The 12,188-nt window shown below is 46.5% G+C and overlaps 1 protein-coding gene across 1 annotated transcript in view; it reads right to left on the bottom strand.

Moving 5' to 3' along the window:
* GALNT7 (polypeptide N-acetylgalactosaminyltransferase 7) overlaps positions 1-12,188 on the bottom strand; it is a 49,058-nt gene continuing 36,870 nt past the window's right edge. Inside the window, exons 10-13 of the mRNA XM_012724793.1 lie at positions 9,145-9,363; positions 6,555-6,653; positions 5,764-5,892; positions 1-2,324 (exon numbers count right to left, since the gene is read on the bottom strand). Of these exons, the coding sequence (XP_012580247.1) occupies positions 2,187-2,324; positions 5,764-5,892; positions 6,555-6,653; positions 9,145-9,363 (585 nt within the window). The 3' untranslated portion in view covers positions 1-2,186. The remainder of the gene's footprint in view (positions 2,325-5,763; positions 5,893-6,554; positions 6,654-9,144; positions 9,364-12,188) is intronic.

Below are 12,188 nucleotides of genomic sequence, written 5' to 3'. Positions count from 1 at the left end.
AAAAACAAGCAACCCAGAATTAAGATATACATAAACTTCTCAAATTTATCCCTAATAAAATTTTGAATATTTATACAATTTCTACAGAAACATACAGTGTATCAAAATCTGCATAAATCAAATTTATAAAATGTGTAGAAATGCATAGTGATATTTTATCAACTTACAAAGCAAGGATATGGGAATTATTTCCAAAGCAGCCTACAGTAGAAAATAGTCATATGGCGGCAGCTTGTGATGCTTTTCATGTTTGGTAAGGTTTCTGATTTCAGTTCTGTAGAATCATTATCATAGAGTATCTTAATGAATTGCACCAAATACCCATTTAAAGTTTCTATACGCAGTCAGTGTGCCACCTTCCTTAGGACTACGGATAGGTGTCAAGGTTATAATCTATTCCACAAGGAAGATGGAGGAGCAAACTGCCAACACACAAGTCACTGAAGTACCAATTCTCTTTTAGAGTTGATTTATTTTGTAGCTATAGAAGCATATAAATGTATTCCTTTTTAAATATCTCTAGAGATGAATGAAAGTTAAAATGGTTGATCACAGATTGGTAGCAAAATAGTCATTGACAATTCAAAATTATAAATAAAACTGTTTAAAATGTTTAACGTTAACATTGACTCTAAATTGAAGAGTTAGGCTTGGGAGAAACAAATTTGTAGGCTTTTTTTAAACGGATGCAGTCTTTTTCTTTTTTTAGCTTTAAAAATATTTCCCGCTGGCAGTAGTTTGTGAATTCCTTTCATTGTAGCGATATCATGATTACAGGATCAAATATGCTTAAGTTCCTACCTTACATTTTTTTTTGTATGCAATTTAGCATTTTAATCTTTTTGGACCTTTACTTAGAAATTAAAATCTGACCCCTGCAGTATTTGGTTTTCTTATGAGAGGTGCTGTCCAAATAAATGTTTAAATACAAACAAATCTTTTCATTGAAAAAAATTAATAAAAGCAGGCTTCCTAAAAGAAAAAAGACAACCACCTAAGAAACATTAGGGAACAAACACCCAATCTAACAGAAAGTAGCTCATATTTGTTAACTACTCTTAAATAGTCTTTTTAAAAAGAAGTTTAAAATGTGCAGGGAATTTCATTTGGGTGAAAACAGAAGTGAAACATCCACTCGCTCTCGGCGTCCCAGTTGTTCGGCTGAGGTTATGCCAAACAGTTTTGTAAGGCTCACTCAAATAAGGGGCTGGGAATTCTTACCCAGTTCCAAGGAATTATGTGTTTACAGCGGTGTTTTCTTTTGTCACTCCCATTTCAAGAGTTTAAAACTGAGATTTACTGTTTTCTATAATGTACTGGGGAAAACTAAGTCCCAAGTGTCAGTGGCCAATTTTTCTCTGGCTGTAGACCCCTTTGCTCTCTGTGGTACTGGTCTCTACCGAGGGCATCCTGGGCAACAGTCTTCACACCCTGTGGAATACCCAGTGCCCTGGGGATGGTCCATAATTGTCATTTCTGTTTCAAGCCATATAACATTCGATTTCAGAACAAAATGGTAGCACATAAATTCATTTCTGAGTAGTGGACACATTTTTCCTCAAATAGGTGACATTCCAACATTACCATCCTGTAAGTTTCATCAAAAGCTCTTGGAATATATACTGAGAAATGAAAGAGGCACTAAATGTGTTGAAATTCACCTTTCAAAAAAGCAGCATGACTGTGAAGAAAGGCCACCCTGGCTGAGAACCTGTGGCAGTGCTTCGAAAAGATGTAAAATTAAATAAAGACACAACGGCTGATAACCACCCAGTTAGAAATGAAAGTCTGGTTACCCCAACCTTTTTCAAGTGTGTTAAAAAAAAAGAATCAAACTGCCTTTCAGACCCTGAGTGTAATCCCAAAGAAGACGACAACGACACCTTCAACTCTGTTGGAAATAAAACAGAGCTAAATGCACAAATGACCAACATCACCTTAAAACAAAACAAAAAATGATGTAAACATCTACAAAGTTTAAGGTAAAAGCAGTTTTGTAAACAGTAACTGCAGATGATAATGTTATTGTAAAATCACAGTTTATCAATGTCCTTCAAACTGATCAGGAGGTTCTGGGTTTGGAGCTGTACAGAATTATTATAATTGCTGCAGCAGGTTTCAGGCGCCTTTCAGTCCTGTATAACTTTATGTGTCAGTAGGTAGGTTATTGGTTTCCTTTATTTTTCCTAAACACTGTGGATGTTATTCATTTCCCACTTTTGAGTCGCTTTACTGGAGTCGCAATCAGAGATGAACACTTGGTGCAGGACATCTGAGCGATCTAAGCACATCCCTGAAGGAATGTGGGTAAATCTGTGCAGGTTCTGGAAAACACAGAAAGAGAAGTTTAAAGTGTCACTTGCCGTCAGTGATATTGGGAGAAGTCATGACCTGGTTTTCGTCAGAAGACACCTCAAGCAAACGGGACAGGCTTACACCTCAGGCTTTGGTGTCTCTTCATCATCAATCTCGTTAAGTCCTTTCATTGTTACCTAAAATGTACTTACCATTTTGTACTTGAAGTAATACACTGTGGTCTCTCAAATTCAATGTAAATAAGTCGCATGTGTCATTATCTTCCCCTCCAAGCCTCCTTTTCGAAGAATAACACCAGCTCTGTGCCTTCAGGATATGGCTTTTCTCAGTAGCTCTCCCTTCCTGTGTCTACTGCAGCCACCTAGTCTCTACTCTGCTGTGTGTCCTTACCCTGCCTCCTGGCACGTGCCTGAATAAGCCCTCAGCAGCGGGTGTAGTTTCCTTCAACAGAGCTCAGGGTTCTCACAATGCAGACTACCTGAGATTGGGAGCGCAAGGCCAAGGCTATTTTCATAATAATCCCAAAACCCCACTTGCACTGTTGGTACCAAAGCGACAAAGGCAAACGAGCTGGGGCCTGGGCATACCTCAGCCACAACACCACGTTGGGCTAGTAGCTTCCTATGTGGTAGAAAGAGAAAACATTAGCCTCAACGAGGCATGTCCTTGACGAAGCTGTAAAACTTATTAATTGTATTGACTCACTATGCTTCAGCGCACTTTTGACAAACATTCTAAGAGCTGGCCTGGAAGGCATGCCTAAGGCTCTGTACAGTGACAAACCCATCGGGGAGTCTCCGCTATTCTGGAGGGAAAGCATGTCTGGTGGTTTGACTGGAGAGTTGGGATCGTTGCTCTCTTTCTTGGGATGTTACGGGGCTCGAAAGGAAGACTAGACACACGATGATTAGGCAAAGCGGAGACTGGTAATATATCTGCTTGAAAATGAGGTGCGCATGTCACTTGCAGGAAAAACAACACTGACCATGTTTGTTAGCATTGGTATGATTTGTGTTTTTATGGAAAAATGAAAAGTTTTGGGAAATTTGTGGCCATACCAGGAACGTCACAGTTTCGCAATATTTAAAGACGTTTCTGAGGAAATCAGTGGTGAATATTTGTGAGTTTTTGGATATTGCAAATGACCGATATAACTCAGTGAGTCAATGTTTTCCAAAGATATAGTAATGTTACAAGCGTTCACCTTGGTAAAAGCTCTCTGCAGCCTAAGACGGACCAATGGATTTTAGGGTTCCAAAGGACAAATGTTTGCTGAGAGGGCTTCAGTGCTACATTGCAAATAGCTTAAGAAATGGCTGCTTTTCAAGTTGGGGTGCAGCATGAATGCACAACCAGTGGTATTTGAAGGGCGTATTTATGGGAGGTTGAATTTTTTCCCTTATCTACTTCTCCTAAAAGAACACATTGCATCAAAATGAGTGCGGGTGAGAGACCAGCTGTCTTCTATTAAAACAGCCATTAAGATGATTTGCAAAGCTATGCAATGTGATTCTTTTCATTTTAATATAAATAACAACTTTTTTCACTTTTACTAACATGTAATAGGGTTAATATTGTTTCTTTTACATGAATTAATACATAAATAATTAGAAGATTTCTCAGACTTAGTTTCCAATTCAGGGGAAAAAAAAAAAACAAAATCCATCCAGGAGGAGACTCCGGACATCTAAGAGTATAAATGGAATCTGGAGGCTGAACGTTTCAGTCCAGATTCTCAGGCTAAGCTGTGCATGGGTCTGTTTCCACAGTGCTAGCGGAATTTCTCCCCTAAGGGAATCCATGTCCAACGCTGCGTTCCTCACATCAAGCCAGCTCTTCTCCAAAATGTACAAACTGGAGTTCACTGTTCTTCCACGCTGGCTACGATTTATGGGTGCCCAACTACCAGTGATTCCTATAATTTTCTACAAACTTTTCTATCATGAACTTGTTCACCCAGTTTTGGTTTATCTTCATAAAAAGTTTTCTGAGGCTGGTGCGAGCGAGGTTACTTTTTGTAACTCATCAGAAATAATTTCTCTCATGATTCTCTTGCTGCTGGAGAGCAATTTGTTTAGTTTTAACTCTGCATTTCTTTTCTCTGCCATTAGAGACAGACATGCTTTAGCTACTTTTTTTTTCTTCTTCAAGTCTAACACCCCTCAGGGCTCCAGAAAAATTTAGTAATGTTGGGTGCAAAAATGTGCATCTGCACATGGTGACAGATTCCAGAGTTTTCTTTATATGTAAGTTTTAAAGTCTGGGCCAGAATGGGCAGGACAGCTGAGAGGGCAGGTGGAAGGTATAGGGGCCCTGGTGGGGAGAGGTGAAACTCAAGGTATGTTCAGGGGTGAAACAGCGTAGGGAGGACAGAAACCTCCATGCAGTCATCTACGCCTGCATCAGCCTAGCAAACGCTAAGCACTGCATTCTGGAAGGTTGACGGTTACTAATGTCCTCACTGACCCTGTGATTTATTACCATTACTTGTCTTTTTTGTTGGTGTCTAAATAAAACCTCTGTTCTTCAGGGTTTATGTTAAGCTCCTTCTTAAATCATTATAAGAAAATAAAATCAGCAACTAACACATAGTTCCCCCTTCGCAGTAATGAACCATGAGTGATGGTCACAGGGAAGAGTAAGCTGGGCCCAGCACCACCGCTTAGAGCGAACACATGGCTTGTGGATGGGAGGCAGGAGAACGAGCTTCACACCGCAAGGACAGCTGAGGGCGGCCAGCGCTTCCGCTGTGGGCAGCTTCCCAGCTTAGGAGTTTTATAATAAATTGATTTATTTCAGCCAGGTCTGGACTTTTAAAATCACACACAAATTCATTCATCTGTTAGAATCCTCGATTTAGCACAGAACTTGGAATACTTACAGCTGAAACAAAACAAAACCAAACCAAATCCTACACCTGCAGTGTCGAGTGAGTGAGTTAGTAAGCCCTTGGGGCAGCAACAGGCCACACCTGTGAGGCTTGGACGCGTGACCACAGGCTGGGAAGACCTGGCGTCCCGGGGTTAAATGTTTGCCTCTATCGCCACCTACTGGACACTATGAAACATAAACGCATTAGCTTTTATGTTACAGATGCACGCGTACACACATATACGGAGATATACATTTCATGAATGACTCATGTCGATTTAAGGAAAATCATATCTTGCTATCACGGATTTTAGCGGGTTACTGAAATGAGCAGGGGGCGCTGATGGGCACCTGGCGGCCGGACCAGGCAGCGTTGTACAGGGAGTGAAAGTGACACGGCCCATAGGCCAGCGGGTCACCAGGCGCCCAGGGAAACAAAGGACTGAGTGACAGGGAAAGGCGAGCCGATCTGAAGGCAGGCTTCAAGGCTTAGATACCTAAATTCCACATGGTTGGTGGGTGTCATTAAAAAGAAACAGCACGGAATATTATTTCAGCAGCGGAAACACGGAATACCTTGAAGTACTGCCACTCCTTGAACTCATTCAGATTGCAGTGCGTGATCATGACTTTGGACCCGTCGGCCGCCTTTGCCAGACACTGATCGTACTGCATGAGCTGGTTAGCTTCGTTGATTCGGAACAGCTGTTGCAAGGAAACGAAATGAGAAAATAACACATTTCTCTGTTGATCTACATTGTGTGTGTGTGGGGGAAACAAAACTGAAACTTAACTCCTGTAATTGAACTCAGGACTACCTTATTGTCCCATAACTTTTCTGTATGTTCAGAACTGTAAGTCCAAAGACAGAAATTATAATCATTTTGAAGTTAATGGAGATTTCTATGCTCGGTATCCTCTAGAATGGGTCATCAACACATATTTATTAGGTACCAAGAATGTGAGAAAGTAACCTGATAACGCTTGAGAATCTATATTAGAGAAAAGAAAGATATATTGGAAGAAAATATAATAGTGAAATGCACATTGCTGGCAGTAACTCCAGTTTCTTTGGAGAAAACCTGCAATACTCAACAATATTCTCAAATAAATTGCCAGGAGCTAGGTGTATGTAGTTACCTACTTACACGAGAGTATCCTTACCTCTCACTATTAGACATAAATTATGGATTCAGGATGCTTATGGAAAAACCAGTATTGTTATCATTTCCTCATTTAAGCAGATGTTTTAGCCCTGTCAACTACTTACAGAATGTTTTACTCTATCAAAACAAACAAAATTACCAGTGAAAAACCAGACAAACCGTGTGGTCACAGCCTGGCGGTGCTCAGGGCTGGCCACTTACCTGGTTCCCCCCCATCCTGTGGCAGGGCCCGAGTTCCACAAAGCCTCCGTTAGTTCTTCCCATGCTGTCGATGCAGTAAGCAGTTTCAAAGCCTCTGATCTAGAAAAATGAACCAAAAAAGCAGGCAAATTGCGTTTTTAATGAATTGTGGCATCAGCGTGAAAGAGCTTACGTCAAATACGGCCGTTCACAGTGGAAATCTGGGCACATGTACCAGCAGGCCACTGTCAGTCATGGCTGAAATCATGTTATCGTCCTGAAGTCAACACTGACTTCGACTCATTCCAACTGAGGGCACTGGCTTACGGGTTTATTATTATTATTATTATTATTTTTAAAGATTTTATTTATTTATTCACATAGAACTGGGGTACAGGCCAGAGATGCGGAGGGTGAGAGGCTTCACCAGAGACAGAGTGGGGAGCAGAACAGGCAGATCGACGAAGTACACTGCTGAGGGGAGCAGCGGGCGGGTCAGGAGAGGTCTGCCGCGCCATGTGGTCACCTCCGGGGCAGGCGGGAATCGAATTCATGCGGAAGTGGCTTTAGTTTCTCAGTGCAGTGCTTTAACCCGCTGCGCCACCAGGGAGGGCCCCTATTATTTTTTTTTTTAAAAAAATATATATTCATTACATCACCCTTCATTTTTGTACAATGAATGAGTTCTCCTTGAAATTCCCACTACCAGTTCACCCATGCACCATCACCACAGTCTCTTGTGCTCCTCAGACGAAAAGATAAAAAGACACCATTAACGCGATTTCAGGTTCAAGGTCCTGCACGTGAATGAAAACTGCACAGGATCACGTCCAGCCCACAGTGGAGGGGGAGGCTGGCCGGATGTGGACACCCGAGTGCCTCCTGGACCCCGGTGGGCGAAGGAAACCGCGAAGGGGGCCGGTGACACTTTCCTCTGACTGTGGAGTGTGGGAGAGGGAGGCACACCCCCCGTCTCTGGAACACCTGTTTGTATAAGTCACTTTTTCCTCTTTGGAAATACATACTTATATCTCAATGATAAATTACTACAGCACTGGAATAAAAACGCTGCTTTAGTCTGCAGGGAGCAGCTACGACGTCAAGCTTTTAGAAGAGAAGCAGGCAGTGGTTCCCGGCCCTTGTGTCGCAGGAGGCTGAGGGGGAGCGACAGTCAGGACTCGGACCGGCCTCTCACCCGCCCCGGGCTCCTCTGACGCCTGCCCCTGGGATGTCCTCAAAGGTAGGGCTTATTCCAGATGGGAGTAAAGCCTGGGAGGGCAGGTGGAAGGTGCAGGGACAGGCCGGGCAGAGGAGGTTAAGCCGAACGGATTCAGGGGTAAGATCGCAAAGGAAGGACAGAAACTTCCACGTAGTCATCCATGCCTGCGTCGACCTATCAAACACTGAGTGAACACACAGCGGGTGTGTGGCAGGTTCTGACATCCGCTGTGAACAGCAAAAAGGTGCTCGGCCCTGAGTTTATGTTCTCGGGAGAGGAAAGAGGAGAAAGCACAGAAGACACGCTAGGAAGTGCTTAGCACCGTTGGGGGGACTGAGAGAGTCTGGGGGACAGCTGGTAGATCTCACCAAGAAGGTGGCCTCTGAGGGGACCTAAGGACCAGAGGAGAGTCTCTGGGCAATGAGCTGCAGAGCTGGCGCTGAGGCCGTTAGGAGGGCTGTGGGCCGGGAAGCCTGAGGTCATAGAAGGGGGGTCGGTGGGGCAGAGGAAGGGGATCACACAGGTGCTCGAGGCCACTCCAAAGGGGTTGTCACTGCAGGTCTGAGAGAGGACTGATGTGGCCGGACTCACTTCGCAAAAAATCCTCAGGCTGCCTGCGGGGTTGAGAACAGGCTGAGGGGACGATCGCCAGACTCTAGGGAGATGTGGTGCTGGGCCCCCACAGCAGCAGGCTGACTCCAGGGCTGGGTGCCACGTGTGGGGGAAGGGAGGCTTCGGAGACACCCACCGGCCTGGGTCTGGGCCCAGCGTGGAGGCGGCTGGGAGGGGAACCCGGCGCTGGCTGCGCCGGTGTCTGCACCTGTCTGGGCTCTGGGACACGGGCTTGGGTTGAAGAGAGAAATTTTAGAGTTGTCAGCACATGGTGGTTTTCAGGCTACGAGACCGGACAGGGCGACTGGGAGAACGCAGTCCCTTGACAGAGATGCACAGGGCTGACGAAGGGTCTAGACGGCCTGGGGCTTATGGCCAGTTGGGAGGGAAGCACGCCTGCCCTGGTGGAACAGAATGAGAATGAGAGAAACTGTTACGGCAGAGCTCCGCCGGGCGGCTGCGGCCTTCCTCGGCTCCTCCTAGGCCCAAAGGCTGGACGCTGGCGCCCCCTGTCCTTCTCCTAGCCGGTACTAGGAGACTTCCAGAGACTGTCCTCTGGGTCCAAGACCCAGAGCCCAGGTGCAGAGCTGGGAGGGGAGCAGCTGGGTCAGGGGTCGAGGTGGGAGGGTGAGGGAGGGTGAGGGAGGGGGAGGACACACCATTTTTACCCCAACTTTTGCCCTTTCATCCACTCACTGTTCTCTTTTCTCTCTGCCTTTCCCCGAACTCAATCTCCACACATACACACGCTCGGAGATCTGAAAGTTGGCGGATACTTACTTCTCCCCATTCAACGTTTTTGGGTGGCAAAGGGTAGTGTGAGGTGATATCATAAGCGATTTCTTCCATGAACCATTTGAAACTTTTGCAGTTATGGTCTTCTCGAAATTTTTTCAGCTCAGATATGTCCCCATAGGCAAGGGCCCTGGATTCAGGCCGACTAGCATAGAAGTAGTCTTTATATTCATCCCACCAAACTTCGACAACTCGAACATAATTCTGTGAGCAGAGAAAGTGAGTATCATCATGAAAAATAAAAATAGCTGTGAAGTCGTAAACAGCCGATTTTATTAGATAAATGAAACATGACCGACACGTAACAAGCTCACGTCAGCGGACCTGACCATTAATTAAACAAACACAAGTGAGCAAATGACTCTAGCAAGTTGATTCCCCCTCGGGAAGAAGGACTGACCAGGACAGATGCAGAATCAGATGACCGGAGCTGCAAGCGCAGATGCTCTAAGATAACATATTCTATTCTGCTTTCAGAGGCAGAAACAGAAGCCCAAGACCGCGCTCCCGTTCTCAGAACTGTCTCCATCCAAACCACACTCCTAGTGTGCTCAGGGAAATCTCATTCCAGAAACCATCATGAAAAACAACAGCTGTATTTAATCAAACACATTTTTGTTGATCTTGTTAGAAATATCACAGAACCACTCCAGTAAAATTAGTTAGATATTTCCCCCAAACGGAAAACTTTTTTTTAAAGACCTATTTATTTATGCTTACAGAACTGGAGTACAGGCCAGAGGGGTGGTGGGTGAGAGGATTCATCAGAGACAGAGTGGGGAGCAGAACAGGCCGACTGACTGAAACACACTGCTGAGGGGGGCAGTGGGCGGGGTCAGGAGAGGTCTGCTGTGCCCTGTGGGTCAGCTCCCTGGCTGGGGATCGAACTCGTGCTGCAGAGGCTTCCGAGAGCTTCATAGTGCGGTGCTCTAACCTATTGCGCCACCAGAGAGAGCCCCGTATCGGAGCATTTTAAGGAAAAGCAACTAACGAGCAATGACCAGGTGACACTGTGAATTACTATGCCCCAACTCCTCAGCTTGGACACACGTGCGTGCGGGGTGACTGGGTGACGGGGTTGGCACCCGCTCCTGATCTCCTCTGCCAGTAAAAAACTCCGCAGAGGCGAGAGCTTTGGCCATACAGTTGCTGTGGCAACTACTCGACGCTGCTGCTGTGGAGAGAAGGCAGCCAGACACGGGATGCACAGGCTTCACTGCTGAAAAGGCTGGACGTGCTGTGTGTCAGTCACCGACTACCTTTAGGCACAGCGAGCGCCCAGGTTAAATGCCTTCCAGACCCCCAGGTGCCTACAAAAGGCCCATGTGCTCCTGCAGGCACCGTGCCGCTGAGTCCCTGGCTCCAAAGAGCCCTAAGCAGCAGCGGCCTGAGAGAGCAGCAAGATTGTCACTGAGTATTTTTTTTTTTCAAGATTTATTTATTTGTGCATACAGAACTGGGGTACAGGCCAGAGGCTCAGGGGCGGCGAGAGGCTTCACCAGAGACAGAGTGGGGAACAGAACAGATGGACGAAGCACACTGCTGAGGGGAGCAACGGGCGGGTCAGGAGAGGTCTGCCACGCCATGTGGTCACCTCCGGGGCAGGCGGGAATCGAACTCATGCGGAAGTGGCTTTAGCTTCTCAGTGCTGTGCTTTAACCCGCTGAGCCACCAGGGAGGGCCACACACTGAGTATTTTTAACGCTTGCAAATCCATCCAAATAAAACAGAGTTCCGGTCATGCTGGAACATTATGAAGACTGATGTGCGCACGTATGAGGTTGTAAGAACACACAGAAGGAGCGCTTTACTGTCTGCGGGTGGGGAGGGCTGAGAGGCACCATGTTGGGGTGCTGGGCAGCTCAGCCACAGGGGGGCTGTGTCCACAGCAAAGACAAGTGGGCAGGCAGCCTGGCGAACTGTGTGCTGCAAGCTGCTCTCCGTAAGAAATGCGGGGTTCGCTGAGAGGAGCCTTGCCTCAGGTGCCTCATCTGGAGAAGAGACTCAGTCAAGATGAGAATCACACATGACAGTGTTGTGCAAGTGAGGAGGCTGATCTCATGAAGCACTGAGGCCTGTGTCTGGTGTATAGAAATCACTGAAAATGTATCAGCTCTCACTAGTCTTCTTTTAAGGACTTTGTGTTTTTTCCTTTCCAGGAGCATCATCGTAGCGTGTTCAGCAGGTAACATCAGATTTCACTTTCAGGCGCTAAGACTGGTGGGGCGCGCACAGGGTGGACTGCAGGGGCTGGCCTGAAGCAGAGAGCCTCACAGGAGGTCTAACTAACACCCACGGCAGAGAGCTGAGGCCCTGTGGTAGGTGCAGAGTGGAGCGGATTTAAGCAGGACCGTCAGGGCAGGCGAGGGGAGGGAACGGACGAGCCTAACACGCCCCTGAGTCCCATTCGTGGGCGAGCAGAACACAGGACAGGGCTGTGGCGGAGATGCTACAAGTGCAACTCTGACTACACTGAGTTTGAAATTTCTGAAGAAGGTGGCAGAGGATAATTCTGGAAGGCAGCTCGCAGTCAAGGCCAGGAGCTGAGAGGACAAAAGGGACGGAAGCACCAGCTTCTGTGTGTGCGCCACCATTCCAGGGGTTTTCTGACCAGACCTACAGTTAATTTTGAGAGTGGCTGAGCATTCCCCCTCATCTCATCCCCGTACAGCACAGGCGTCCTTGACTCAAACTGACTTTGCATAGATCCTTTGGGATCCTGGGCCCCACCCCAGGGAGGTCTTCTCCTGTAAAGCCAGCCCAGGCTCCACGCAAATCTGGGGCGGTCTCTGTTTCTGGCTCATATTCCAATTCCAGCCCCTGTGGTGGCTAAGGCTTCCTCTGGCCGTTTCTGAGCTCATTTGCCCTGGGGGGAAGCTGTGTTGGCTCTTCAAGCCTGGAGATCTCTGCTCCTTGCCAAGGTGTACCTGCAGCTCATAACACTTCCTTCTGCCTTTGACTTATGAAGGGCTGCAGGAAATGAAGGGCATCAGAGTCACCTGCTCATAGGAGTGATGAAGGCAGCACAG

The sequence above is a fragment of the Condylura cristata genome, unplaced genomic scaffold (assembly GCF_000260355.1).
Source record: "Condylura cristata isolate star-nosed mole 26May11 unplaced genomic scaffold, ConCri1.0 scaffold00014, whole genome shotgun sequence".
NCBI classification, from domain to species: Eukaryota; Metazoa; Chordata; class Mammalia; order Eulipotyphla; family Talpidae; genus Condylura; species Condylura cristata.
Note: the sequence above shows the minus strand (reverse complement) of the source record. Positions and strands in the feature narration are given on the sequence as shown.